Source organism: Buteo buteo, chromosome 6, assembly GCF_964188355.1.
Source record: "Buteo buteo chromosome 6, bButBut1.hap1.1, whole genome shotgun sequence".
NCBI classification, from domain to species: domain Eukaryota; kingdom Metazoa; phylum Chordata; class Aves; order Accipitriformes; family Accipitridae; genus Buteo; species Buteo buteo.
Window position 1 is genome coordinate 41920063 of NC_134176.1, and position 26708 is coordinate 41946770.

Consider the following 26708-nt stretch of genomic DNA (forward strand, 5'->3'; position numbering starts at 1 on the left):
GCAGCTGGGAGTTGCTCTAAGTTAAAAATGCTAAAGGAAATAGCTCACATAATAGTGCTGATGCAGTCTTTTTTGAGGGTGAGATGTAGGTAGCTGTGTGACCTTTTTTACCCTGAAAAAAAAAAAAAAACCAACAACAAAAGAAACATGCCGTAAGACTTGGATCAACCATGAACTTCCCAAAGCCAGGGAAATATTTGACCCTGCCATTCTGATCTACACTTTTACACCTACAAACATTCACACATCTGCAAATAAAGAGCTCTTATAAAAGCAGCATTCACAAATCACATAACATTATCTCAGGTATTCTTATTCTCCCTTTCCTAAGTTTTTTGCTCAGTCTTTTGTTCCCATGAGACACTTGAACAAAACTTAACAGCTTTGTTCTTGATAAAGTCTAAATTACCTCTTCTGTCTAGTAAGTTTAACATCATTATGGTGTTTTAGTTCTTTTTCCTTCACTACTATGGTTTTTTTTTTTTTTCTGTTGTACTTTTATTCTGTATCTCAAAATCTTGTTTTGCTTTTTTATAACCATATCCAGGCAGACTGCAAATTCTGGAAAAAAGGAGAAAGCTTTTGTTGTAGACCGAGTTCATTGTTCGTTGTTGGACCATTCCTTAGAACCTTTAGAAAATATCTGTTGGAATTACATGGTGCCTACCAACATTGTACATTTTGGGTTCCTTTTACTGCTGCTATTAAGCACCATAAAGTTTTAGTTAGTTAGGAGGTTTTCAAGAGTTATATAGGCAATCCTTGAATCTGTTTACTAACTGTGATTCTGTGAATTACCTGTGCTTGATGTGATCATGAAATACATCACAGATTTAGAGCTATCTTGTTCATAGTTTTCACAACACCTGGAAGTAACCTTATAGCTACAGATCTAATGGCATTTGTCCTTATTCATAATTTTCAAAAGAGGAAGGAGCTGGATATAATACCTCCAGGATGAAATCAAGTGTTTTCTTCCCTGTGTTCCTTCAGTACTTTGCTGACATCAATGAAGCAAATTCATGGTTGCGAGAAAGGCAGCCCCTTCTGGCCAGCAAGGACTATGGAAAAGACGAATCGAGTGCTGAAGCACTCTTGCATCGTCACTTGCGCCTGGAGAAGGACATTGCAGCCTACTCCTCTGAGATGAGACGCCTGAAAGAGCAGGCTGACATTGCAGCAGAGCAAGCTCCAGCTGCAGTAAGTAGACAAGGGGTTGTGTCACATTTTGTTGAAGAATGTAAATTAAATGTTTTTTTAATTATGTAAAATATTTTTATTTTGCCAGAATAGAATATTCTAAATGACGTAAACAATAGCATTTTTTTAATTTAGAAGAAATTTTTAATTAGAATTGAGGCAAATTTTTAGATGACAAAGTTGTTCATTGGCCATTCGTAGCCCACCTAGTTAGTGTTCTGTGAAATGCTAGAAATACATTCATCTACATTAGTTCCCTCTACTGCTCCTCACAAAAACCTTCTCACCCTTTATTCTCATAACCTTACTCATTTCAATCAGCTTTAAAAAGCAGACATTTAATCTAAACATCTTTACAAATCCTTTCTGCATCCTAATGTAGTGATGAACCATCCCCCAGCTCCAGGAGAAATTCATACCATCCCAGGATGGATGTTTAAGGCACATGGGATGAAGTCAACCTTTGCAGATGCCCCTCTTTTTCACTGACTAGAAAGGGAACTTTTGACCTGAGATCAGCTCATTTGACAACAGAAATCAGGGGAGATGAATGGCACATTTCATAGCTTGCTTATTTCAGACTTCTATGATGACTCAATGTTTAGCCAAACCAGTTTGAGAGCTACGAGCACCACTTTAGGTCTTTCCTTTACCTCATCATTCCAACATTAACTTTTATTGGAACAAAAATTGTATTGCTTTGTTATTAAACATGAAAAAGCATGTGACAAGATGGTATCGATGTGCAAATAAAAGCATTTATTCACTAGGACACTCGTAGGCTTTGAAACTGGAAATGTTCAGGTTCTAAAACATCACCACAAACAGAACTATGAGCACAGTCAATTCCTTGGTTTGATGGCAATTTTAAAAATTAAAAAAAAAAACAAAAAAAACCCAACTTTGTTGTGGGCACAAAATGAGAATTTTTACTGAATCAAAATATTTTAAAATGAGCTAAATGAAACTTCTTCTTTTAAACAAAACTAAAATGTTTTTCAGTTATTTGGTTCATTCTTTCAGAATAAAACAAAGGAAACAGATTCAAACAAATACTGGAAATGTTTTGTTTAAAGGGTCAGGATGCTGTGATTTGAAATAGCAAGTCAAAATTTTCTTTCCATGTGAAATTTTTATCCAATCAGAAATACTCATCCATTGATTCTGTTAAATTTTACTTAACAGACAGTGAAGACGGAAGCCCCAGGTGACTTAAATCAAAAGACAGCTAAGCTACCATTCAGTCGAACCTGGGCAACATCTGAAACTGCACTCCCTGGAACCTCCAGCCCAGATGTTCATTTTCTTCCAGAGAACATCTGGAAGACCCAAGATGAAATAGATTCACTTTACGAAAATCTACAGAGCATGGCTGAGGTATAGTATCCCCTCCAGTGGGGTAGTCAAGTCCAAAGCAATGCGAAGTGAGGTTAAGTGCTGTGCTGGCGTCTGCTTTTCAGTTTAATAATGTGCCTCAATCCTGTGAAGTCCTGTGGGACTTCAAGGCTTGAGAGTATCATTGATTATCATTGAAGTTTTGTATCAAAACACAATTTATACTGGCAAACTTTCTATTTACGTTCTAGTGTTTCTACTTTATGAAGAGCAGATTCTTTTGTGTAATTCCCCCCCCCCCCCCCCCCAATGTTTGCTTGCTGCAGCTCCTAAATCTTTGGGGTCTCTTACCTGCTACCAGAAAAAATAAAGGACCATAATCTACATTCTTCATTTATTACTTTTCACCCCCACCTGCCACAATCCTGCCCTAAAAACCGACAAAAACATGTCATTTTACGTATTCCTGAGATTACTGAGGTAAATCTTCAGTCAGCAGTAGTAAGCGGCACAGCAGCCTTGCTGCCTGTCAGGAGCTGAGCAGTCTCCAACTGCTTCTTTTAGGCTTTTAAACCACTGTTGCTCTGGGAAGAAGTATTGTGATCTTAAGGCAACATGTTCTGTTCTCTTTCAGCAGTGTCCGGCAAAACTACTAAGCTACCACCTGTGTACTGTAGTTTAAATGCAAGGATTTTTTTTTTTTCCTTCAAGCAGCAAGGAGTTATTACAACAATACTTAAGTCTTCACCTGTTTCACAGGACAGAAAAAAGGCTCTGGAGGACATGATTGGATATTATCGCTTCTGTAGCTCTTGCAAAGAATTTCAGTCATGGATGAAAGATAAAGAGAACATTTTCCGGACTCTTCAGCCTCAAGCAGACAATGTGGAGGTCATGCAGCAGAAATATCAGGTACCTCTTTACCCTGCTCACAGATGACATCTTTTAAATCAGATTGATCTTGGGAGAATAGATGAAGTTGAGAAATGAAGTTTTGAGAGTCCATTAATTCATTTCAACTTACAGAGTCATGCATAGATCAGATGCTTCTTTTGTATAGACTGTGCCAAGCTCATTGAATCTGATGTAATTATGTCCCTTTAACTTCTCCTGTTGACATGGAATTGTGTACAAATATCATGGTATAAGAGGACTCTGTTTGTCGTTTGTCTTAACCCACTTGAAGAATAATGCCGGATGATGAAAAAATCCTGCAGTGCACTTGCATCCCAGTGGAGCGGGACTTACGTGCATAGGCAATGCGTGCACACCAGGGGAGGTCAGGAGGGCTATAGGGGAACTACATGTGCAGGTGTGCATGGTGGCCAGCAGACAGGTAAACGGAGAAGCCAACTCTGAAAGTCGGACATGAGTGGATATGACGGATTATTGAGAATCGTGTCCACAGAAATGGAAAAACTCAAGTTCTGCATTCTTGTATATTTTCTGTTTTAGAGCTTTTTAATGGAACTGGCTGCAGGCAAAAGCCAGCTGGGAGATATTGAAAACTTAGCGGTTAAATATGGAAAGATCAGTATCAGCAAATATTCTGAGATCCAGATTTGGCTGAAAGACATCAACAGCAGGTAAAGGTGCTACCAGTAAAACAGAGGATTATCTCATGGGCGCAATTGGAGAGCTGACCTTTCACACCCGATCTAGACTACACTGAGAGATTACCCATCTGAGAGATTTTTAACTCCCAGAATTGGCCTGAGGGGAGGTTTTTATGTGTGGCTGAAGTTTGCTGTATTCAGGGGCGACTGTTGCCACCAGACAGAGACTGGGGCCCGGGCTGGGCCTCGCAGCCGGGGCCTGTCCCACTGCCCCAGCCAGGGAAAAGGGCAGGTGGGAGGGCAGCCCGTAGTCCCCATGGCCCGACTAGTCTGTGGCGAGGGGCCAGGGCTGCAACCTGGCCGGGAAGCCCGTTTTTGGTGTGAGGCCTGGGCCTGGGCCAGACTGTCAAGGCGCAGCGAGGGTCACCTGCTCCCTTTGGGATGGGGAGCCGGCATGGGCAGAGGGGCCTCAGCATGCAGGGCCTGTCCCACGGGGAGGCGAGCAGGGCAGGCCTGGGATGGCAGCCGGGGCCAGAGTTGAGTCCCAAACCTCAGAGCTGCCTGGCAGCCTATCCCCACTGTCACCAGTGGGAAGGGGCAACCCTCAGCTGCACTGGCTCTAGGCTGGCCCTGAGGCTGGCGTCATGCCTCCAGGAGCGGGGGGTGCTTCTAGACCCCTGGCACCGAGATACTTAAACTGCAGCAATTCGTGTATGCGTGTTAAAGCACAACGTGAATCCACCCACAGGTGGTGGCGATGGATTCAGAGCAGTTCTCTCTGTACTGCACTGCAGCAGCTGATTGGGTTACTTGAACGTCAGGGTGAGGGTGCCCTTCACAAATATTGAAAGGAACATCAAATCCTGTTTGACTTCACAAAGTATGTTTAGTACCTGTTATGTACGTACTCTTGGTACCACACCACCCAGCTGGAACTAAGAGGCACAGCTGGGTCCTGATTTTGACTACTGCTGTTTATTGGCATCGTGTCCAGTGTGTTCTGGTCACCTGAGCAGGGTCCCCTTGCTTGACATGGCACTGAGATGAACTTTTGAGGTTGCAGGGGCGTGCTACTGTTCACCCCTTCAGCCCACTTAATTCCTGATGAAATCTTTATACAAGACTTTTTCTGAATAGAAAAGGGATATAGCTCGTGTATAATGAAGGCTGTAAATTGAATCTGCTCTCTACGTGAAGGTAAGTTTTGGCGTAGTGCCTGAGGCTAGATGCAAGTAATCAGGTTATCTCTCTCCAAGGTGGGAACGCATGGAAGCTCTGAAGGACGAGAAGGGCTCTGAGCTGATTGGAGTGGCTGATGCGAGGACATTTCTTCAGGACTGTCAGAGCATAGGAGTGCTACTGCAAGACAAGATGGTCCAACTCAGGGATCTGGAACCAGGGAACTCACCTGCTGGGCTGGAGTCAGACAAGCGCAAACTGTCTACAGTTGAGAGAGAGGTCCTGGTGATAGAGAGGAAAATTGAATACTTGAGGAGTGTTGCAAAATCGTAAGGAACCTGCTTTTTGTTTCCATATTCTTTGCTAGTTCTCTAAGATAATATTGTAAATTATGGCTGTAAAGAGAATGAGCAGCTTGTGAAGTTTCTCTCTAAGTTTCTCTTTCTAGCAACCTGAAGAGCTCACTTGCCTGCTGGATTGAGATCATCTCTCTTGAGTACGGTTGGGTGATTGGTGAAGTGATTGCTTCCAAACTTCACTGTTGTAGGAGGATAAATACTACAGAATGTTTGTGGCTCTAACAAGTTATCTCTACTAATGGGAGTTACTTCCACATTTTGATACCCTAGGTATCATTTAGGTCCTGAAAGAGGGTAATCAGGGGAAGCAAGGATGAAGGAAAAAAAATAGCAGAGAATTGTGCACAGGAGTTTGAATTTGAAATACGAATTTAAAGGTTTTTACTTCTTTAAGCTCTCTGTACATTCACAATGAGAATGATTCATTGAACCACAACAGTGTTACCAGAGTCTTTCACAGGGATGCACTTTCTGCAGTACACCATATTCACACCAATCTTTCTTGCTAGTGTGGAGTATTTGTTGCCTTAGCTGACTTTCTTTTTAATGGAAGTGTAAATATCCAAATCCATTCCTTTTAAAGAGTATTGATTCAAGCTCTAAATGCCTGAAATATTCATCTAATTGAATATACTTGATTTCCTTTGTAGGATTAAGGACACCAACCCTGCAGAGAGCAAAGCCATCACTGAGCAGGTGGAGAACATGGAGAGGCTTCTGGCAAAGCTCAAGCTGGAGATCCAAAAGAAGCAGGACATTCTGCAGTGGGCCCAAAATCAACAGTCCTTCCTGCAAGACAGCCGTAGGCTCCTGCTGTGGGCAGAAGGCATTCGGGAGAAACTGAGCAGTGAAGAAATGGGTGTGGATGTGGCTTCTGCAGAGCAATTGCTGAAGGAACATCAGGACCTGCTGAAAGAAATTAGGTCTCAGAAAGAAAGGTAGAGAGATTCTGTCTGGGTGGGCAGAGTGGGGTGATATGACAACAGTACCGTGAAGATGAAATATGTCTAACGTGTACATAAATTGTGTATGAAAGTGATGCTGAGAGTTTATTCAAATGCTCTTGAAGCTTAGTGTCAAGAGGACACTGCAGAACACAAAATCCAGTTAGCTTTTGCATACTTACCCTGATGGCTGATGGAGGGGAAAGGAGGAGCTGTATATTTGGAGTAGTATTCCACAAGCTCTCCTGACACTCGGACAGTGCCATCTGCACTTTATTTTGGTTCCCCCAGTCCTTCCCTTCTCAGGCCTTATGCTTCCAGTTGCCATCATCTTCAGTTGTCCTTCTGCACTGTTATGAAGTTCCAGATACTGAGTTGGCCCTCCTCTCCCTTTTAATGGGAAAGCCTGCTTGTTTGGGCTTTCAATCCAAATGGCGAAATCTCACCTACTGCCTCCAGCATGTATCCCTGAGCAACCAACCAGCTGTACTTTGTAGTGCACAACCATGGCTAGCAGAAAAAGAGTGAAAGGGAGGGAGGGAAGCTTAAAGAGAGCAAAGAGCTGTGATGAAAGAGAATTCATATATACCCTTCTGCAGTGAGGTCTCACTTTTCTTTTTGACTCTGGGAAGATTTGTGCAGCTGGAAGAGCTAGGGCGCAAAGTAATCCATGAACAACCCAGTAATGGCAGGACCATAGATGTCCACCAGTCCATGGAGAGGCTTGCCAAGGAGAACAAAGAGCTGGAAAAAATGTGGGAACAGCGACGGAAAAAGCTGCAGGATGGCCTGGAATTGCAGAAGTTTAATAGGGAGGGAGATCGTATCAATGCAGCCCTCTCTGGCCATGAGGCCTTCCTCCGGGGGGATGACCTTGGGGTATGTACAGCAGCTGATTTTGTTTTCTCCTACTTTGTCTCCCCATCCAGGGAGTAGCAACAATTTTCTTATTAGATCAGTTTCCTAATTCTTATGGTCATGGCATTTTAATGCTTGGAAACTAGACTTTAAGGTACTTATTAATGTTCTTATGTTCTTACTCAATGAGAACGAAGCTCAATGTCTCTCAAAAAAAAATCTTAAAAACAGTTAGAGTTGTGATTTGTTGCTGTGTTTGTACATGTCAGATGGTTTATATACAATTTACAACTCAGTTTGGTGGCTAGCCATTAAAAAAAAGGGTTCGGCTTGACCATAATAAATTTTTTTTTTTTGTGAAGTAAAAACCTGACTTTAAAAAAATAAAGTCTTTTCTTTCCATTGAGTATTTTAAGAACATTAAAGTAAATGAAGGGAAAAAACAAATGCAGGCACTATTCACAAGATCAGTGAAGGTGGAGGCTGTGGTATCTCACCACCTTTTATGTTTTCAGCTGAAACTGAAACCTCAAAACTTTTGGGTCAGCTTAATGGAATAAAGTTTTACTTAGTTGCAGCCTTTCGTATTGCATGTACCTAGATGTGCCAGAGTGCTGGCATAAATTCAGAATGCAGATTTTCTTAAAAGGTGAAAATGGAACCATAATGGAAACATAAAACTGAAGAACCAGATACAATACAAACCTAAACACCTGCTGCTTGTTTGCAGCCCTGAACATTGTTAAGCATATGCAAAATATACACTATATCTCCTGCCTGAAAAGGAAGGGGGAAAATAAGGCCCAAATTTTTTCTCATAGCTACAGAAACAACATATGGCCAAGAAAGAACTTGATCTAATTTTCTTCCTTAAATGCAGGACCACGTAGATGCTGTTCGAAGCCTGCTGAAGCAACATCAGGAATTTGAACAACTGCTGATGGCACTGAAGAGAAGAGTTGAGGCACTTAATGAAAATGGGGTGAACCTAACAGAGAGCAGGCACTTTGCGTCTCACATGTGAGTCCAAACTCCTTCCTTTTTTATTTAGCTTTAATAAACAATCCAGTGTGATTAGGGTGAGATGAAAAACTTTCTCTGAGCCAGGATTTAGCTGACCTCCAAGCTGTGATCCGCTGGATTGGGGGGTGGCGGATTTTTTTCAAAAAAATACAGACTTCCTGTGCTCTCAGGACAAATAAGTGAAATGCTTTAGGTTAAAAGTGGCATTTGACAGAATGCTAGAATAATTTTTCTTGTATCATAAATTATATATAGTGTTAAAACTTCTCTAATGTAAACTCATTAAATGCTTACATAAAACAAATATCCCTTCATTTATCAGTATGACATATTAGAATTAATGTTTGCTGTTAAAAAGTTACAGAAGACTTCACAAGGAAATAACTCATCAGGAGCAGCTCCTTCATGTTTTTGTTGAAGCTGAACTTTCATCTCTAATTCCTTTACTGTGCTAGAGCCACTATGATCTAGTAAGGGGACCTCTGCATAAACAAGAATTAGAAATATAGGGTCAGAATGGACCTCTTGGGTCGAAAAGACTGTGTTCTTGTGATCACAGTCATAATATCTTGAAAATTCTCTCCACAAATTTATAAAACTGATCTTAAAATCTGATTTCTTGCCAGTACTACTACCATTAAAAGGCCATTCCAGAGCCTCATCACACTTACATCACAGAGAAAATTATTAGTTAAGGTGGAATATTTGGGAAAGAGAAAGGTCTGGTTCTTTTAGTCACACGTACGTGACTGCAATTCACTAATGTAACTCAGCCATACAAGAGTAAAATCCAGAGCAGCTGGCAAGCAATAGCTGTTTTCCAGGTGAGCCCAGCATGGTCATGGGACAGGGCTATATATCTCTTCGTCCTGTCAACAGAGGTGTTGAACTAGATTCCATTTATATCATAGTCATGACTACAGTAAAACCAAGGGGAACTAATATGACTAGTACTGCATTGGACTTCCTGTTTTAATTCGTAGTATTGAAGAGAGAATGGTCACTCTCCAGCAAAGGTGGGAGCGGCTGATACAAAGCAATGCCAAGAGGAAACAGAGGTTGTTGGATTCCCTACAGCTGCAGGTAAAAGGACTGATACTGCAGATTTGGTCAGGCATGTGTGAAATAATTTTACCCTTTCTCTTAATATGGGACAAATCTCAAACTGCTGAGCGTTCCTACTGCAGCTTACTTTCTCTTTGGCTGTAAGACAGAGAATTTCACTTTCCAGGGAGCAGGTGATGCATTGGTGATAACTGTTACAAAGCCATAACCATAGCAAAATACCAAAACAAAAATGGAGATGAATGAAAAAAATTGAATGAAAAAATCAACAGAATATTTTGTCTACTGGATAAGTTTATTCTGTTCATTACTTATTATTGTTCTGGGCCTTAATAATGTGTCACAGTTACTTACAGTAACTGTAACTGTACTTTTGGCACCAAATTTAGCTTCCAGTGCTGAGATACAAACTTATACTGGAGGACTGGACCACCTATGGTTAAAATAGTCTGTCAAAAATGCAAGCCTTCACTGACAATTAAAGGCAACAGATTAGTAAATGTGGTAAAAAAGAGACTAGGAGATATTACTTGTCAATGATTCAAGATCATACCTCTTCAATTAAGAGTGTTGATTATGTAGAACAACTTCAATATGAAAATATATCACATTTCCTAACTGTTAGGAAAAAAAAAATCAGGGCTTGATCCTAACAGCAAGGATGCACCTCAAACCCACACAGAATCAGAAGTTAAATTAATTTAATCCTGTTTGTTTCTGTAAGGAGTTTAATCGTGATGCTGCTGAGCTTTTGATATGGATAGAAGAGAAGTACAAGATTGCATCAGATGAATCCTATCGTGATCCAACAAATGTTCTACGCAAACTGAAGTGGCATGAGGCTGCTGAGAAGGAAATGATGGCTAATGAGGAGCACTTTGCAACACTGATAAAGGTGATGGCAGTTTTGGAGCTAAGGCTTCCATCTTGTCCCAAACTTCATAGATGCTGGTCTGCTCAAAAAAATGATGTGCTGTGTTTCTCCAGAAAGGAAATCAGCTGATTCAAGACAAACATTATGCTGCAGTTTCTATCCAGGAGAAGATGTCAGAGCTTCAAAAGAAGTGGAAAGAATTGTATGGCAAAATGATAGAGCGAGGTGACAAGCTGAGACAAGCTGGGCAGCAAGAACAGCTCATGGAACTGCTCCAGGTCAGGAGGTGATGGGGAACAGAGGGGAGGAATGGCCTAGGAACCTGGTTCTTCTGTTGTGTGGTCCTCACGAAAAAGAACAGAATACCATCCAGATAAAACTGTATTTTAAGGTGCCCGTTTTGTCTACAGTCTCAGGAGAGAAAACCCAATGTAACGCTGACCAGGCTCACTCTAAAGCTATGAGCAGGTCAACAGTGCCAGCACAGCACCAAGACACAAAGCTGTTGAACTCATGCTCTGCTCTGCACTGCATCTGTGTGGCCATCCTGTATTGGGAAGACAATCAAAACTCTCTGTATGGGTCAGTGCTGTGCAGACATAACTGCTTGCTTGGAGTCAGTTTGGGGGTTGGAGGCATGGCACTGTATTAAGTACATTGCCATCCAGGCAAATTGTATAAGAAGAACAATGTGCTGAGAAGCCGTTTCAATACCAGTATGTTATGGAACTGCTGTTGTGTTGTAGCTACAATCTGAAGCCTTTGAAGATTGTTTTGTATCATGTCACTGAAGATAGTTCAAAGAGACTGTTTTTAATGATGTGCTTTAGTGTCTCAGAGAGAAGAGTACTCCAAAACAGTGTGCAAAACAAAATGTTCCCAGGAGTTGCCTCTTAGAGACACCTGGCCATCATGTTACAAAGAAAGGACATATGGATTTAAAAATTGTGTCCAGAAAATGGTCGTGGGAGGGGCTGAGTGAGAAAAAATTATGTTGAAAGGTCAGTACGAGTGTGCTGTAATCCTTCCTGGCAGGATGCCAAAAAGAAGATAGAGAAAATTGAGAAAGTTCTTCAGGAATGTGAGACAGGCCATGATTTGCGCTCCAGCCGTGATCTACTCAAGCAGCACAGACAGCTGGAAAATGAGACGCATGAGCTGGCAGAGAAGATGAACTCTATTGTATCTCATGCAAGGAAAATGGCTACCAATCACTTTGACTCCCAGAGGATTCTGGACGAAACACAGAAATACCTGAAAAGGTGAGGTGTCACTCTCTTTTTGTTTCCACCCTTTGTGACAAATAGCATTTTTTGTTCTACCTTCTAGAAAGTGTCTTTTCGTTTATTAAGTTTAACCCATATTCAGGAATGATTTCTCCTCTCAGTTGTACCACCAGTGTGCTTTGATCTGCACCTACACAGCTGCCTGTTGACCCAGCTCAACCTTTATTACTGGACCTTGCTCCTTGCCTGTTGCCCTCCACCTCTAGTCCTTTGCTTATCTACAGGTCTCCCACTGCTTTCTAAGAGGTGCAGTGATGCAGCATTTAATACTGTCTAGCTCCTTAAAACATCACAGGACAAGCCTACGACTTCAAAAGTGCAATCACTTCCTCTGCTTATGTTTAGTGTTATTGTATAAGTCTACTTGCCAAAAGTGACCTTCTGGAGAAGAGATTCTTGTATGTGCAGCCAGCAGGTTGAAATTTAATTGCAAAGAAGCGTCCAGTGTTTTCTAATCTTCACAGTGCTATCATAGCCTAATTCCCTTGGCAGAATCAGGATAAAGCTTTGTTTTAACGTGTATTTAATGGATGACCCCTAGGTTTGAGTCTTTGCAAGCGCCTCTTGATGAGAGGCGTAAGTTGCTGGAAGCTGCAGTGGATCTCTATGAGTTCTACCATTATCATGACATGGAACTGAACTGGATTAATGAGCGATTGCCTATTGCCCATTCCACCAACCGTGGGAAGTCCTTGGATGTGGCTCAAAGCCTGTTGCAAAAACACAAGGTAACTTGTTTAATCAAGTGTGTTATATTGGCACATTGCATTTCACCTCAGGCTGCAAAACAGCACCTGCACACTTCTCCTTTACCTTCAGGAAGGCTGTTGCAAGCAAAATGTGTTGCCACACTTTCAATGAGTACATTCACTGATTCCAGCACTGGCCCAGCTGAAATGGTTCCAGTGGATTGAGACAAGTCAGCAATGTGGTGATGATTTTCAGAGCAAACATGAAATTTCTATGGGAACTGCAAAATTTGTCATATATTGCAGTATTATTATTATTATTATTATTATTATTATTATTATTATTATTAGTTTTGTAGCTCTTCCCATTAAAAGTGGCTAAAAAGCTAGCATACCTCACACTAAATAGAAAAGAAATGATGATTTTGCTTTGTGGGTTGATCTGGGTTGAATATTTTGACTGTTACATGCTCATTCTATTTTAGTTCTATACTTACTGCTTCATTATACATGCAGTCTGGAGGTATGTGCATGCTAGATCCTCTAGGAAAGCATAAAACAGCCATTTAATGTTTATTTTAGTTCTGTACTGCTTGTAAAATGGTTTGAACAAGCCATAGTCAATATATTTATAAAGACAAGTTAACACTGATTTCTGGAGAGTTTGATTCTTTGTAGCAGTTCCTCACAGCCAGAAGGGCACCTTAGAGCTGCCCTGCACCACAGGCAACGCTGGATTTTGCAGCACCTGGCTTGCAAGTTCCATGAGAAGGGTTGTAACACCAGTAGGGAGGCTTTATGCAGCAGGAGTGTAATGATTTTCGTGGTACTGTTGTCAATGTCTCTCTTCCCATCATCCTCCAGCCCATTCATCTTCTGGGATATTTTATTTTCCCATCAGCAGCTCAGCACTCTTTTCTGAATCCCCCAGCTTTGTGTCTCATCCTTTGGCCTGCTCCATCTCCCAAATCTCCCTGGCTGCTGGGCAGGGGAAGGGGCAGGTACATGGTAAGGAGAAGGGGCAGGATCAGGCCAGACAACCAGGCTGAGGACTTCAGTGAGTAATGCTGAGGGTGTAGGGAAGTTAAGTGATGTCTGCTGCCACCTTACAGACTCTTATCTTCTCCCTCAATGGCAGCACCAAGAGCAGAACATTATACAAGTGGGGCAGGGACCAGTGGCTGAGGCTGCAGCTGTTCTAGAAACAGGCAGTCCTTCTGTCCACTGGCTATAGTCTGCCCACCATCACCAGCTGCCAGTTTTGCTTAGGACTAAGAGCACATAGAATTTCTTTGTCCTCACATACCCTTCCTTTATTCCTATTTTTTCTTTTATCTCATTCCCAGGAACTACAGGCAGAAGTGAATGCCCACAAACAGCAAGTCCAGCGGGTCCTGGATAAAGGAAAGACAATGGTTGTAGGCCAGCACCCATCAGCTCAGAGAATAAGTGAGAAATGCCGGGAGCTTGTGACTGCCTGGCAGGGCTTGGAGAAGGCCTGTGAGGAAAGGATGAAGCAGCTGCAGCACTCAGTTGGCTTCCAGGAGGTACAAATTACAGCAAAGTGCTTACACAGTAGCTTCTTCAGACAAACAAGAAGACCAAAGTTTTAAAGTGAATAACAAAACAGCTTTGCTAGGACTGGTATTCACTTCAGTTGCTTGAGGCCAGACTCATGGGAATAGAGGGCTGGGTCGCATAGCTGAATGCAGCCCCCAGTCTAGACCTGCTACTCTAGAGGTTTGCCTTAGACTCTGTACCCATCCCTTATGGTTGCATGTAGAACAGACATTTCTCCTAGTAGTGGCTCCTTTCTCAATACCTTTATACAGCCTCAGGCTTTGACCTAAGTAATGCAATGGATTCTGAACTGGTCCTTCATACTGGAGAATTATAATAAGGAAAACAGACAAGAAGGGATCTCTTGTGCCATCCAATCCTTAACCGTTCCAGGCAACAAAGTTTCAGGCAACAAAATGGTACTGAGGAACTGATAACATTCTTTCACTCTCAGAGTGAGTTAGGAATTTTGACCCTATTATTTTCAACAGGAAACTGGACCTTTATTTTCAGCCTGTTTAAATAAAAATATTGCATGCAAATATTTATCTTGATAACCCATTTTCTGTCATCAGTGGGTCGTGTAGGAGTGCAGTTATTCAGATAGCATATGCAGTTTTGTAGACATAAACAGCATTTGCACAGAGTTCATGGGCCCACCTAAAGTATGTTCCCTGGAGAATTTGATCATCTGGCTCTCATTTCCTCCATCTATAAAAATAGCTGTCCATACTATAGGCTTTATGAAGCCTGATTCTTATAGGTGATTTGAACTCGGGAAGGGGAAGGAGAAATACCACACTGACATTATACAGTTAGCCTCTACCCTGAGTGAATAAGGTAAAGGAATAGCCAAGTAAGGATAGTGATGTGAAGAAAGAAAAGTGAGACAACCTGAAACTTACTGCCAGAGCTCTGAAGCCTGGAGAATACCTTAGTTATCCTGCACTGAAGTCTTCTATCTGTGGCCTCCTTCACCTTTGTATGATTTGACAGAACAGTGTGGAATAGTAGTTCTTGGGATTAAATATTCTTTAGTTGTTACTTATTAAAACATTGCAGTACATCTTACAGTGCACCCCCCATTTAGAATTTATTAGGTCAAAAAAATGAGTATTTTGAAAATTGAGGTAGAAACTAACTTGCTTTCCCTTTAACTGATAGTTTTTAATGAACACTTCAGACCTGGAGGCTTGGATTGCAGAAAAACATCCACTTGTGACAAGCAAGGACTATGGTAAGGATGAAGATGGAACACTGAAACTCCTCAAGAAACATAAGGTATTTCTCTGCTTAAATTCTGTACACTGGCCTGATCTTCTTGTTTGTCTGCAGTTGTAAAATTTTCTATCTCATTGGTACTTAAGTGTCCAAGATATTTCACATTAATGTATGTCTACATGTGAATGGACTGATAGAAGAGATCAATGCGGCTTACTAATATGGTTGGAAAAAAATGTAGTTTGAGGAAAAATGAGAATGGTGAATATTCTCATCTTTCTGAGGCCAAAACTGACTATGATCTGATATCTGCTTTTCAGTGTCAACAAATGCATGCAGAAGCCTTTTTTTTTCCCTAAAATAAAAAATACAGATAGAGTATGATTCCAGGAATACTTTTCTCTGCTTAATAATGTATCAGGAATTTCTAATTGTCTTTACTCACCTAATTTGTTTGAATTTAGGTACACTTTTTTCCAAAAAATGTTGCTAGAAAACGATCTAAAATTGATAAAGTCTTGGAAACGACACATGCTTCCAGAAATTTTTCTCCTCTTCTAATTTCCCAATGATTACACCATAGGCTGGTGTAAAAGTTCAAACAGTGGATATCTTGGACAACTGGCTCTCAATCCTCTTTTCTCTGCCAGGCACTGGAGCATGAGATTGCAATTTACCAAAATTTGATGAAAGAACTGAGTGAAAGTGCCCAAACTCTTCCTGTTGTGGGCTCCATCCAGTATGTTGAGGTTGATGCACCAAAGGAACGAGTAAATTCAAGACTCCAGGAGTTGCAGGAACTAGCAGCAGCAAGGTATAAACTAGAACTGCCCCTTGGATCTTAGGTTTGATTCAAAGCCCACTGACGTTGACAAAGGATATCTCCCAGTGCCTCACTGGAATTTAGATCATATCCATTATCTCCTCTTTTTCAATTGTATGTAGAAAATTGCTTGCTTCTTTCTATATTAGAATTCTGTGCACCTATGAGCTTTTCATTATTGCTGAGCAAGAACTCTACATTTTATTCAGGGAATTTTACTACACATTAAGGATTTGAAGCCCACAAATTTACCCTTCATCATCCTCCCTTAAGGGCACTTGAGATGCCGGATTCTGACTTGTCTTTGTGGTATTTGGAATCTGCTATCAAAAGGAAAAAAATGGTTTTAAAAGATTTCCTTAGCATTGCTTGAAAATTACTTAATTCATTACACAGTAGAAGAGAGAAATTACAGTTACACTTGTCTTTATGCCCAGTGGCTGCGCTAGTATAGGAAGGGTTTTATTCTTGAATGAGTGATTTACTTGTCATTTCAATTCCTTTCTGTTATTGTTACAATAAGATGTTTACAACAGGACAGTTTGATTGTACACAGAGTTTTTAAACACTTCTGGTTTGTTGTCAGGAAGGAACAAATGTCTGAATACTTTAGGTTTTTCCTCCACAAAAATTTCACTCGGAAAAGGAACGGGGCTCTGCAAACAGAATAACAAATAAATGAGTCTGAATACTAGAATAATTAGGCCTGGAGGAAATGCTGATATTTTACCTTTTGTTTCTATTCTTCTTTACAATTAAAAAAGTAAAAGCATCAATAGAAAATCCTGTGAATGAAAAGTTCAGGAAAAGAAATAGTCAGTCTAGAAACATCAAAACATTTGTGTGTGTTGAACACAGAAATGTTTTGTGCTCATTCATGCTTAATGTTAACCTGGGTCTCATGGTGCCTTATTGGTGCTCTGGTTTGTACCTCTGATCTGCATTCTCCTTGGTGGGCTGGACTCTCAGCAGGCTACATCCCTTGTGATAAGCATTTGTGATTAAATAGGGAAGCCAGGTTCACTTTCCTGAAATGTTTGCACAATGGCCAGACAGCGTTAGCAGATGGAAACTTGATATTTTCTTTACTGTGGAAGGCCTGCAACATGTCAGGCTGTATTATAAGATACTCTAGACAATCAGAAATATGCAGCAGGTTGCAGCAATTTTGCTGAACAGGCAGTATGACCAGAATAGCATAAAATGGCTTTCATAGTGTTTGCCTTCCTGATGCACCATCCTCAGTTAGAAAGATTTCATTTTCATTTTCATGAGTACTACAATTATCTTTAGAAAGACAGATCAGGACAGATCTGGAAAAAAATGAAGGGTATTCTCATGAGAAGAAAAAAAAAACAGACCACAAAAAAAAAACAAACCAGGGAGAGAGCTCAGCTAGGCACAGTGTTCTTCTGGGAAACTCAGCCAATGAGTCTGACCTGGCCAACAGCTGTCATCCTACAAATATAATTTCCAATCTTGAGAAATAAAGTCAGTTCTTTCATTAAAGAGAATTAGTCTTGATGGTGAGAGGTTTGGGGGATTAATACAAAGAAAGTTACCGATTGCCCTCCTCTTATATTCCCTTGGTCTAATTGTATTGTCTTGTCTCCTTCCCCCAACAGAGGGAAGAAGCTGGATGAGACTCTTGTCTTACATGAGTTTCTACGAGAATATGAAGATCTGCAAGACTGGATCACTCAGCAGAAACAAACAGCCAGCTCTGAAGACTATGGAAATGATTACGAACATATCTTGGTGAGTTTTTTGAGTAACAGATCAATAAAACTTTATGTAGTGAGACTGTAAACAGATTCTAAGGTTGTCCTTGAAAATTTATAAGACAGAGTAAAAAGTAAGTATAAATAACTGGTAGACGGGAAGAGAAAAGGGTGAAGATTGGGTGGGAAGCATTGACTTGTTGTGACAGGCAGGCAGTATTGCCATGGGGGCTGAGCTGTGTGAAACAACTGCATGCCAGAATGTCTGCACATTCAGAGAGCAGCTCCTTTCTATTTTTTAATAACCAGATATTTCAGTGTGGTGTCCATTAAGGATTTTTTTCATCATAACTGCTGGTGTACAGACATCTACAGCTATACCTCTTCACATGGCACAGAAACTGATCTAATGTCAGCCTGTTAGAAATCAATACCCATTCAGAATGCTCATTTTTGTAATTTATTTCAAAATATCTTGTGTCCTAAATCTTAAAATCAGACTACATTATCCAGCTATAGTACTGAATACACATTTGCATTCATGAAATGCAAATGTATCATTTAATAATTTAAATTAATTGTATATTGAATTGTTGTTTTCATCCCTGGTAATAATGTTTCTGCCTCCCATCTGCATCACAGACCTTGTGTTTTGCTAATAGTTTGTAGGTCCTCATCGTCTTTGGGGGTAAAATCCAGTCATTCTCTGCATTTTCTCCATCTCCAAATATGATCAGTTTATCACCTGTCTTTTGGCTGTGCTCTGATAGCTGAGCAGGTATGTTTGTGAAAAGAGAGCACTCAAAATGCCTTTTTTGTTATTGTTGTTTTTCCTTCAAAAGCAACTTTGTGCCAAATATGACACGTTCCGACACCAGTTGGAAGCAGCTGGGAAAAGAGTTGTGGCTTGCCAGCAGCTGGCAGACAACTTGCTGAACTGTGGGCATTCTGAGTCCCGGGAAATTCGACAGAAGCAGAAAGAGCTACGGTAGGAGACTTGTGTTATCTCTCTAATGCTTTGTCCTTTCACTTCACTCTCGAGGAGGAGGAAGTGAGAAGGAATTAGAAAAGGATAAGGCATGTCCTCCCAATTCTCTAATTGCAAAATATGCGGTTTGCTCACTGATACAGAGCTGCTGCCATGCCTCGTTTGAAAACAGATTACTATAAGGCAGACATTATCTGCTTGCTGATTTGGCTTCTTGTAAATTGCATGAGAGGTGCTTTACAAGTAAGGGGTGAGTGAATTTCCTTTGCTCTTTGAAACAGGATCACCTAACTGAAAGGCTAGGAGTTCAGTTGCTTCTTTATTGCTTCTGATATTTGAATTTGAATCCCATGACCGATCTGCAGAACAACATTAAGATGTTCTGAGCTTTTTATGTCTGGCATTGGTCCAAACTGGCCCAAAAGAGAAGCATGAAGGAATAGTAGAGTCTGATTCAGTCCTCCAAGTCCTGCATATAAAACCTGAAAAGCATATTGGAGAGGGGCACCCTCATATAGGACCATCTATTTAAGTGCCTGGAGCACAGAGGAGGACATGGACAGAGTAGGGTGAGACACATGCTGCCCCTCAGAGAATCACTCCAGCAGAATTTAACGGCAGGAATTAAAAACAAAGTAAGAGGAGGTCTTCAGACTGTTAATCTTCTTTACTCCTAGTTTAAATGTTTTACATGGTTCTTTTCCCCATCCTCCTTTGCAGGAACTCCTGGGAGGAGCTGTTGGAAATCACCAGATTACGAGGTGAGCGGCTGAGAGATGCTGAGGAGATTCACAAGTGTTACCAAGATCTGACAGATGCTCTAGCCCATATTAAGGTAAAAAATAAGGGGAAAGTCTCACGCAATACAAACTTCATTTCCGCTTAATTTGTGGAGTATTCTTATGATTCTCAGTGTGCTTGCTGCTGACTTAAAAAAGAAAAATCTCAGTAAGAAACATGTGTGATTACTCAAAGTGTTAAAAAAAAATAAACTCATGGGTAATCCTTAGATGCCTGACTGGTCACCTTATGAGAACCATTGGTGAAACCAGGTGCACCTAGAGTTGCTGATCTGTGGGAGAAGCTGAGAAGACCAGGGCTGCATATAGTAATATTGCTTGCAGTCATCAGCCATAAGAAACCGTTTACTGCCTCACTGTGGTGGTTCTGTGTACACCATTGCAGCTGTATGTGCTGAAGAAGGAACTGTCTTGTGAAAAAGGCATTTGTCTGGATTACAGTGATTGTTAGCCTGGAAGGCTGTCAGGCAATCACGTGACCTGATGTGAAAAGTTGGGCCAAAAATCTTTTCCTCTCATTTCAGTGCCCTGTACTGGCAATAATTTCAAACAGTCCCAGTGTGAAAACTGGGGGGGAAAGTCCCAATGAAAATCTTCAGCCTTCTGTTTTATCTGAGCATCCTGAAGAATTTCACAGAGAAACAACATCCTTGCTGTAATGAGAGGTGTGGTTTCCCTAATGCAGATGTGTACAGGAGGCAGTGATCCAACAGAGCTTCCACTGTTTGCAAGGCAGCAGGGCTTTGTTAGGTTATGTGCAGTAGATTTTCTACTTGCTTGTGCTGGCAGAAGCTGGCCTATTCAACTATGTTATTCCTGTTTTCTTTCCCTGTGGTGAATGGAAAGTCAAATTTGTAATATTTCACCATATACCAGCTGGGGCTTTCAGAACCTGGTGTATATTTAACTTCAATGATGAAGTAGTTAATTCTGTGGCAGGGACAGGTGATAGTTCAGAAACACTTACAGACCAGCTGTTGGTTTATCCCCATGCTAAGTTTGGTCTAGGCAGTCAGTACACACTTCTAGCATCACATCTTGTTAATAAGATTCTCTACTGAGTGGGACAGCAATTCAGTGATCTTGCCTATCCCTTACTGTGTACCCTGGTCAGATATCTACCAGGGAAAGCCATTTCTTATAGGAACAGATTACTACAAGGTCTTGCTTAAGTCACCAACTCCAGTGCCATCATAGCATAGACAACTACAACATGCAACTTCTTTTACAGCACCTTACCTAGATGCATTGTCGGTACCCCAAACCAGCCTGTGAATCTGTTACAGAGATGCACTTCCCCAATGGTTAGAAATGTTCTGCTGATTTTCACCTAAATTGACCTGGAGCAAGTTTCTAATCATTTTAGTCTAGCAACAGTGGTGTCCTCCAGCTGAAGCACCTTTTCTTTTTGCTTGCTGTGTTCTCAGTGCATGTCTATGTAACAACTAAATCCCCTCAGAACCTTTGTTGAGCTAAATAAATGTTAAGTCTCCTTTTATGTGATGGTCTCTCCGTTTCTCTCATCTTTACAGTAATTTTTCCTGAGCATGTGTAACTAAATTTTTATCTAAAGCTGGTTCACATATAGACCACCTGTATCCCAAAGAATGGCCTAAAACTGTTGGCTGTTAATGCTACTTTAACAATTCACTATGTCACTGCAGTAGCTATTCAAGATTGATTCCCAACACAAAGCCTGCAAGACTTTCTCCTGTATTGTCTGATCAAAGAAAGATTTGAAGCTTCATCTCTCACAGTCTGGTTGGATAGCTTAATCACTAAGATACTTAGAAGTGAGTTACTAGGAAAGATGTACTAGGACAGATTTTTCCATCTTCTTTTTACCTGTCATAGTTGAGTAACCCAGGATGTCCTAACTGTGCACTACACAAAACGACTAAAGTAGGCTTGTAATGTGTTTTACTTGGACGTAGAAAGCAGCAAAGCTTTTTCTGATTTCTTCCTTCTAGGAGAAGTCCAAAAGTATTCCAGATGATGTTGCTAAGGACATGAGAGGTGTACAAACTCAGCTCCGGAACCATGTGGCCCTGGAGCATGAGCTTTCTGGGAATGAGCAGCAGGTAATGAAAGTCATTTGTGGTCTTTAATGTGTAGCCAAAATTCAAGTTTCCAAGACAATCATAGTAATAATTTAGTGTTGTGAACAAAATTATTACAGGCTCTCTGTGAGGGCCTGGAAATCTCTAATAATCTTCCTTAGTCTTCTGCTTTTTCAATATGTTCAAGGTTTGATGGCAGTGATAAAGTAGGTAATTTAAAACCTTACAAAAAAGGGACATATTATAACAAGCACTGACTATTGAAGTGATTCACAGGGATATTTTTGATCACTGTTTTTGAAAAGAATGATTATGCCAGGCTTTATAACGTGCTTACTGTCTCCTTCAAAGTGTTCCAGGTGATTACAAGGAAAAATCCAGAATCTGTTCTGTGTGCAGAGAAACTGAATATTCATTGAACATAAAATGCAGTAATTGACTATAGAGGATTACAGAAGGAAGGATGGGGCAGCAGTCTGGAATTTTCAACAAGTTGAGAGGGGTTGGAATTGGACTGTGAGAAAGAAGGATAGGGCTCATTATACAAACTTGTGAAAAGTTTCAGCTCATGAGAACAGCTTCCTTGTATATAGGAGATTTGTTTGGCTTCAACTAGACCAGTAAAATTAGTATGCATTTTCTCTTCATCCCTTTGTTTAGTAAATGTGATGGTATAATTAACACAGCTTGTGCTATCTTGAGATTACTGAAGTAGTTATCCCAGTATTATTTATCAGTGGCCTCGTGTCTTGGCCTTGTGGCAGATAACACTAGAATTGATCCTACCAGCTGCTTATTACTTTTAAAGGCAAAAGAGTAGTAGATATGCGTCAAGGGAATGTGGTCACATTTAATCTATATGGTCATTGAGGAAAACAAGGTATGGTTAGCTATTATTTGCATTACTCGTAATAAATGACATAATAAAAGGAGAAACGAAATCTGCCTGCATATTTGAAAAATCACTGTTGTGATGAGCCTTAGCAAACACTGGGTGTCACTGTTATTCCATAGAACTGAAATTAGGGAAGCTTTTGTTTAGCCTGAGAAAAGTTAGGTCAGAAAATGTTGCTTGAATTGTAGTTTCATGTACAATTAACATAGCCCTTATCATAACTTTTCTGATATTAGCTGTATCTCTATGATTCTCTCTTTCCTACCCTATTCTTTTGTCCCTGTGTATAGCTGCAGGAGCTGATCCACTCTGCAGATCGTGTGCTGACACATTGCTCAAAGAAGCAGGTAGAAGACCTGAAAGCAAAGCAGCAGGCAATAGTGACCAACTGGAAGGCCCTGAAGTCTAAAGTGGAACTGCGCAAGAAACTTCTGGAACGAGCATACAAGCTTTACCAGTTTCAGGCACATGTAAGCACTTCTGCCTTCTGTCCATTGGTACACAGGGGAAAGGTGCCTTCAGTGTGTGTGAATCACAGGTGTACTTCCAAGCTGCAAAGGTTTATGTAAAAGGCTGCAGGCACTATCCGTGTTACTAATCAGGTATTAAAGTGCTTGTAGCTATTTAGAAAGGTGTCAGAGGATCATGATCTTTTACCTTCTGTAGAAAGGAAAGCTTGTATCCACCTGTGTATGGGATAGAAAGTTGTCAAAAAAGGTCATAATTTCTCAAGAGTAGCAGTAGTCTTTTCAAAGACACTGCAATTCCCACTTAGTAAAAGTGATAAAAATAGATGTTAGACTCCCATTTATAATGGCTAAATTTTGTTCTCTTTCTCTCAGGGCATGCAATAACCCTCAGTTAACTTACCTCATGGTATGTATCAAATACAACTCACTGGTCTTCGCAGTAACCTCTCAAGCTGCTTAAACAGTGACATGTGTATATCAGCATAATATCATCTGCAAGGCACAGTAGCTTTGTCTCTGAAGAACTCAGTAGGTCACTGAGCTATGGTTTGCCACGGAATACTTTGCGAATGTCAGTGAGGGCACTTAAGCTATACCACTGCAAATTAGTAGATTATTGCTGCAAGTGCTGCAGTAGCAGGTACTAAACCAGCAAGGGTGCACCCTTTTATCATGAAGGAAGTTGCTAATGTAGATTTCTAGAATACCTTTACATTCTTTGTATTCCTGAACTGTTCCAGATGTAACCTCAGTGTCAATTAAAGATACCTCTGGTAGTTCACATTCTGTTTCCATGTTTGCTGGGGAGCAGAGAATATCCAGGGTATGCTCACCTGGAAAAAACCTTCCCACAAGTTTGTCTTAAGGTTGTAAGCTGGGATCAAGACCGCAATAGAGTGTACATGATGCATTTGTGTTAGCATGAGAGGTTTCTGCACATTAGGCTAATTCACTTTGAGCGTCAAACCAGCATTACCTGTCATATTGCATCAAAAAATATACTGTAGAGTTAGAGATAAAGGATGCTTATGGCACTTTGCTTTTTTGTGGGTTTGGTTGGTTTGGTTTTTAACTGTTAAGAATCCATTATCTTGTGTAGAATTGTTGATGGGGAAATAAAATGAATTAGAATATGACTGAAGGAAAATTAAAGTGGCTCTACTGATGTAGGTGAAAGATCATTTGTCCACTGTCTTTCTGACAATATCTAGGAATGATAGTAAGAACAAGGCAAACTCCTTCTAGTATGTATTCTTGTAACAGATATTAGATTCTTCAAGTCTTCAGCCTCCAGGCATCTTCATCAGGAGATGGATCTGATGGATTTATCCATTAAAACATAGTCACTCAGAGTTCACTTTGTTATTGATTTGTTTCATAACTTATGTAATAAATTTAGTTATTGACTTCAGATAGAAAATGTCTTGTTGGTGGGGAACATTTTTTCTTTTTATTGCTGGAACCATAAAAAATACCTTTGGCTTTAATTTTGTCTGAAATCTGTGATGCATCCTGTGATCTGAATGGCAAATCTAGAGCCCATTTCTTACTCTGGTACTGCGTCCTTTCATCTGCATTGTTTAGTTTACAAGCAATGAACACCTTAAAAATATATAAATCTGTCAGTGCTTAATAGAGGGTTCACAGTCATTAAGGTGCTTTCTTAACTTCATAAAACAAATGACAAAGCCAGGTGACTGTATTCTCAGTGACGTGCCTAGATGGGATTATGCTTCAGGCATCTCCCTGTCTCTTTGATATCAGTCCACTGGCAAGAAGTATTCCTGATCCTCTCAATTTTCACTTCCTTTCCTGACAATAATTCATGAAGAAGTGAAGAGCTGGTTCTGCAAATTCAGTAAGCCAGTCTTTCTGCCCAGATGGGACAAGGCGGGGTTATACAGCCATGTCTAATGACTGTAAGAATCTCAGTAGCTCTAGGGTAGGTTAGAGTAGCTTTGCTGCAGAACATCCCCTAAATTGCTGAGTGCAAAAAGGCAACTTTTCTCCCTTTCTTCTTTCAGCCATGCCAAGAGGTTCACAAACTTAATGTTAGTCTCAGCTGTTCAGTGTACTTTTTTCATTAGTATTGTTCATATGCAGTCCATGGGGCTTTTTCATTATGAAATTGTACATATATTAAGAAGGGAAACAAAAACAAATCAGCCTTTCCATGAAATGAGACTGCAGCACAATCATCTAGTGTTTCTCCTTGCATCCCATCAAGTATGATTTTAGTCTGATTAATTAGCAGAGCTGGCCCTGACAACACACAGTAACAGCAGAGGGCTCCAAATCTTCCAAGAAACTCGGTCAAGGAAGAGGAATTTAGACGTAGACTCAAAAGTATTTCAGAATGATCTGAGGTTCTTGTTCTGAAGTTTGTGCTAGGATCTGCATGGTCTCTGTCAGGCTCTGCTTAGGAGTTTCCTGCAGAATGATGCCTGGTCTATCCTTTAATGTTGCTGGCAGTGGCAGCCCAATAACCTCTTATTGGCTCTTGACTTGTTCCATTGCATTAAATATCCTGAGATTTATGGATTTTTTCCTAATGCTTAGCTTAAAATCTCAGGGAGTCTTAGACATTTGCAGTGCCAAGTGCAATGTCAGTGTCTACAGTGACTTCCAGCTGTGTGTGAATTAGTTCTGCAAATCAAAATTATGCCACAGTCTTTCTAAAGAATCATTTAGTAACTGTGTTCACTGGCTTTAAGAAAAGAGTATCTTGGCTTTAAAGCCTAAACTCTTAGGACCCCAAATTGGCCAATTTCAATTTTGTGGTGCTTTTCTGAAAATATTTTTTCCTGGCTGGATGGTTCATAAGCCAGCTTTAAGCTGTACAAAGTTTTGATGATATGGATAAAAATCCAGGGGTAAAATAGAATGGGAAAGAAGTTATTTCCATTACATTCTTCCGTTCAGCGGAAAAGCCAGCAACCATTCATAAGAGAAAATTTTTAGTTCTCTGCAGTAAAAGGCCATTTTTCTTTAGCACTTACTATACATAACAGTCTTTTTACACTTAAAAACTAAAGGGCCATTTACCACCTCAGAATTGAATCAACTAATCCAAACACAATTAAACTATAGCAAAAGTTAATCATCCCATATAATCCCCAGTACAGTCCCTTGCAGTCCTATTTTTTACCAACTGACACATAAAAGCAAAACACCTATTACAGATTCAAATGAGATGCCTAAAGTGGAGTGGTGAAGGTGCAGAATCAAATGCAAAAAAGTCATACAGAAAATGTCAACTTATTTTTACTTGCACAAGTTTCTTCCATAACAGTCAGAAAATAATTCTTGGAGATTTGTTTTAGAATTTTCTTGCTCATAATTGCCTCAACTGAATGCTTCAGAAATTTTAAGATATTATAAACATGTTTATTGGTTCATCAGATTTTAAAAATAAACTAGCATTATATCCTTGCTCCTTTCAGAATTGTGTTTCTGTGCCAATCTCAGTCATAGAGTTCCACAAATCAAGAGCTGAATCTGCATACCTGATATGCTTAAGCAATTTTTTCTGACCTGTGATTTAACTTTTTCCACCTCTATTAGAGTGAGTGCATTTGTTTTTCACCTGAAAATTCTCACTGTCATTTTAGAATATGTGTACAACATAAGTTTTGAATAGACTTGTATTAGCCAAAGCTAAGTCACAGAAAAGTAGAGTGATATAGTTTCATCCTCTGTGAAGGAATAACACCAGAAAACACTTAAGGAACGATGGACTAAAAGGCAGTTAAATGATATCATGTTGTTATTGATGTGATATGACACAGTTTGATTATGATTA

The 26708-nt window shown here is 40.3% G+C and overlaps 1 protein-coding gene across 2 annotated transcripts in view; it reads left to right on the top strand.

Annotated features, from left to right (window-relative positions):
* Positions 1-26708, top strand: part of SPTBN5 (spectrin beta, non-erythrocytic 5) — a 109247-nt gene that overhangs the window by 24202 nt on the left and 58337 nt on the right. For both annotated transcript variants that reach the window (XR_012650789.1, XM_075030667.1), the window contains exons 14-34: positions 994-1200; positions 2386-2577; positions 3295-3447; positions 3991-4121; positions 5348-5599; positions 6280-6567; positions 7206-7452; positions 8312-8451; positions 9438-9537; positions 10244-10414; positions 10507-10671; positions 11429-11655; positions 12221-12407; positions 13715-13915; positions 15093-15209; positions 15800-15963; positions 17598-17730; positions 18536-18681; positions 19402-19516; positions 21452-21562; positions 22727-22906. Coding sequence is in view for 1 of the 2 variants with exons in the window: in XM_075030667.1 (XP_074886768.1) it covers positions 994-1200; positions 2386-2577; positions 3295-3447; positions 3991-4121; positions 5348-5599; positions 6280-6567; positions 7206-7452; positions 8312-8451; positions 9438-9537; positions 10244-10414; positions 10507-10671; positions 11429-11655; positions 12221-12407; positions 13715-13915; positions 15093-15209; positions 15800-15963; positions 17598-17730; positions 18536-18681; positions 19402-19516; positions 21452-21562; positions 22727-22906 (3627 nt within the window). In the remaining variant the exon portion in view is untranslated. The remainder of the gene's footprint in view (positions 1-993; positions 1201-2385; positions 2578-3294; positions 3448-3990; positions 4122-5347; positions 5600-6279; positions 6568-7205; positions 7453-8311; positions 8452-9437; positions 9538-10243; positions 10415-10506; positions 10672-11428; positions 11656-12220; positions 12408-13714; positions 13916-15092; positions 15210-15799; positions 15964-17597; positions 17731-18535; positions 18682-19401; positions 19517-21451; positions 21563-22726; positions 22907-26708) is intronic.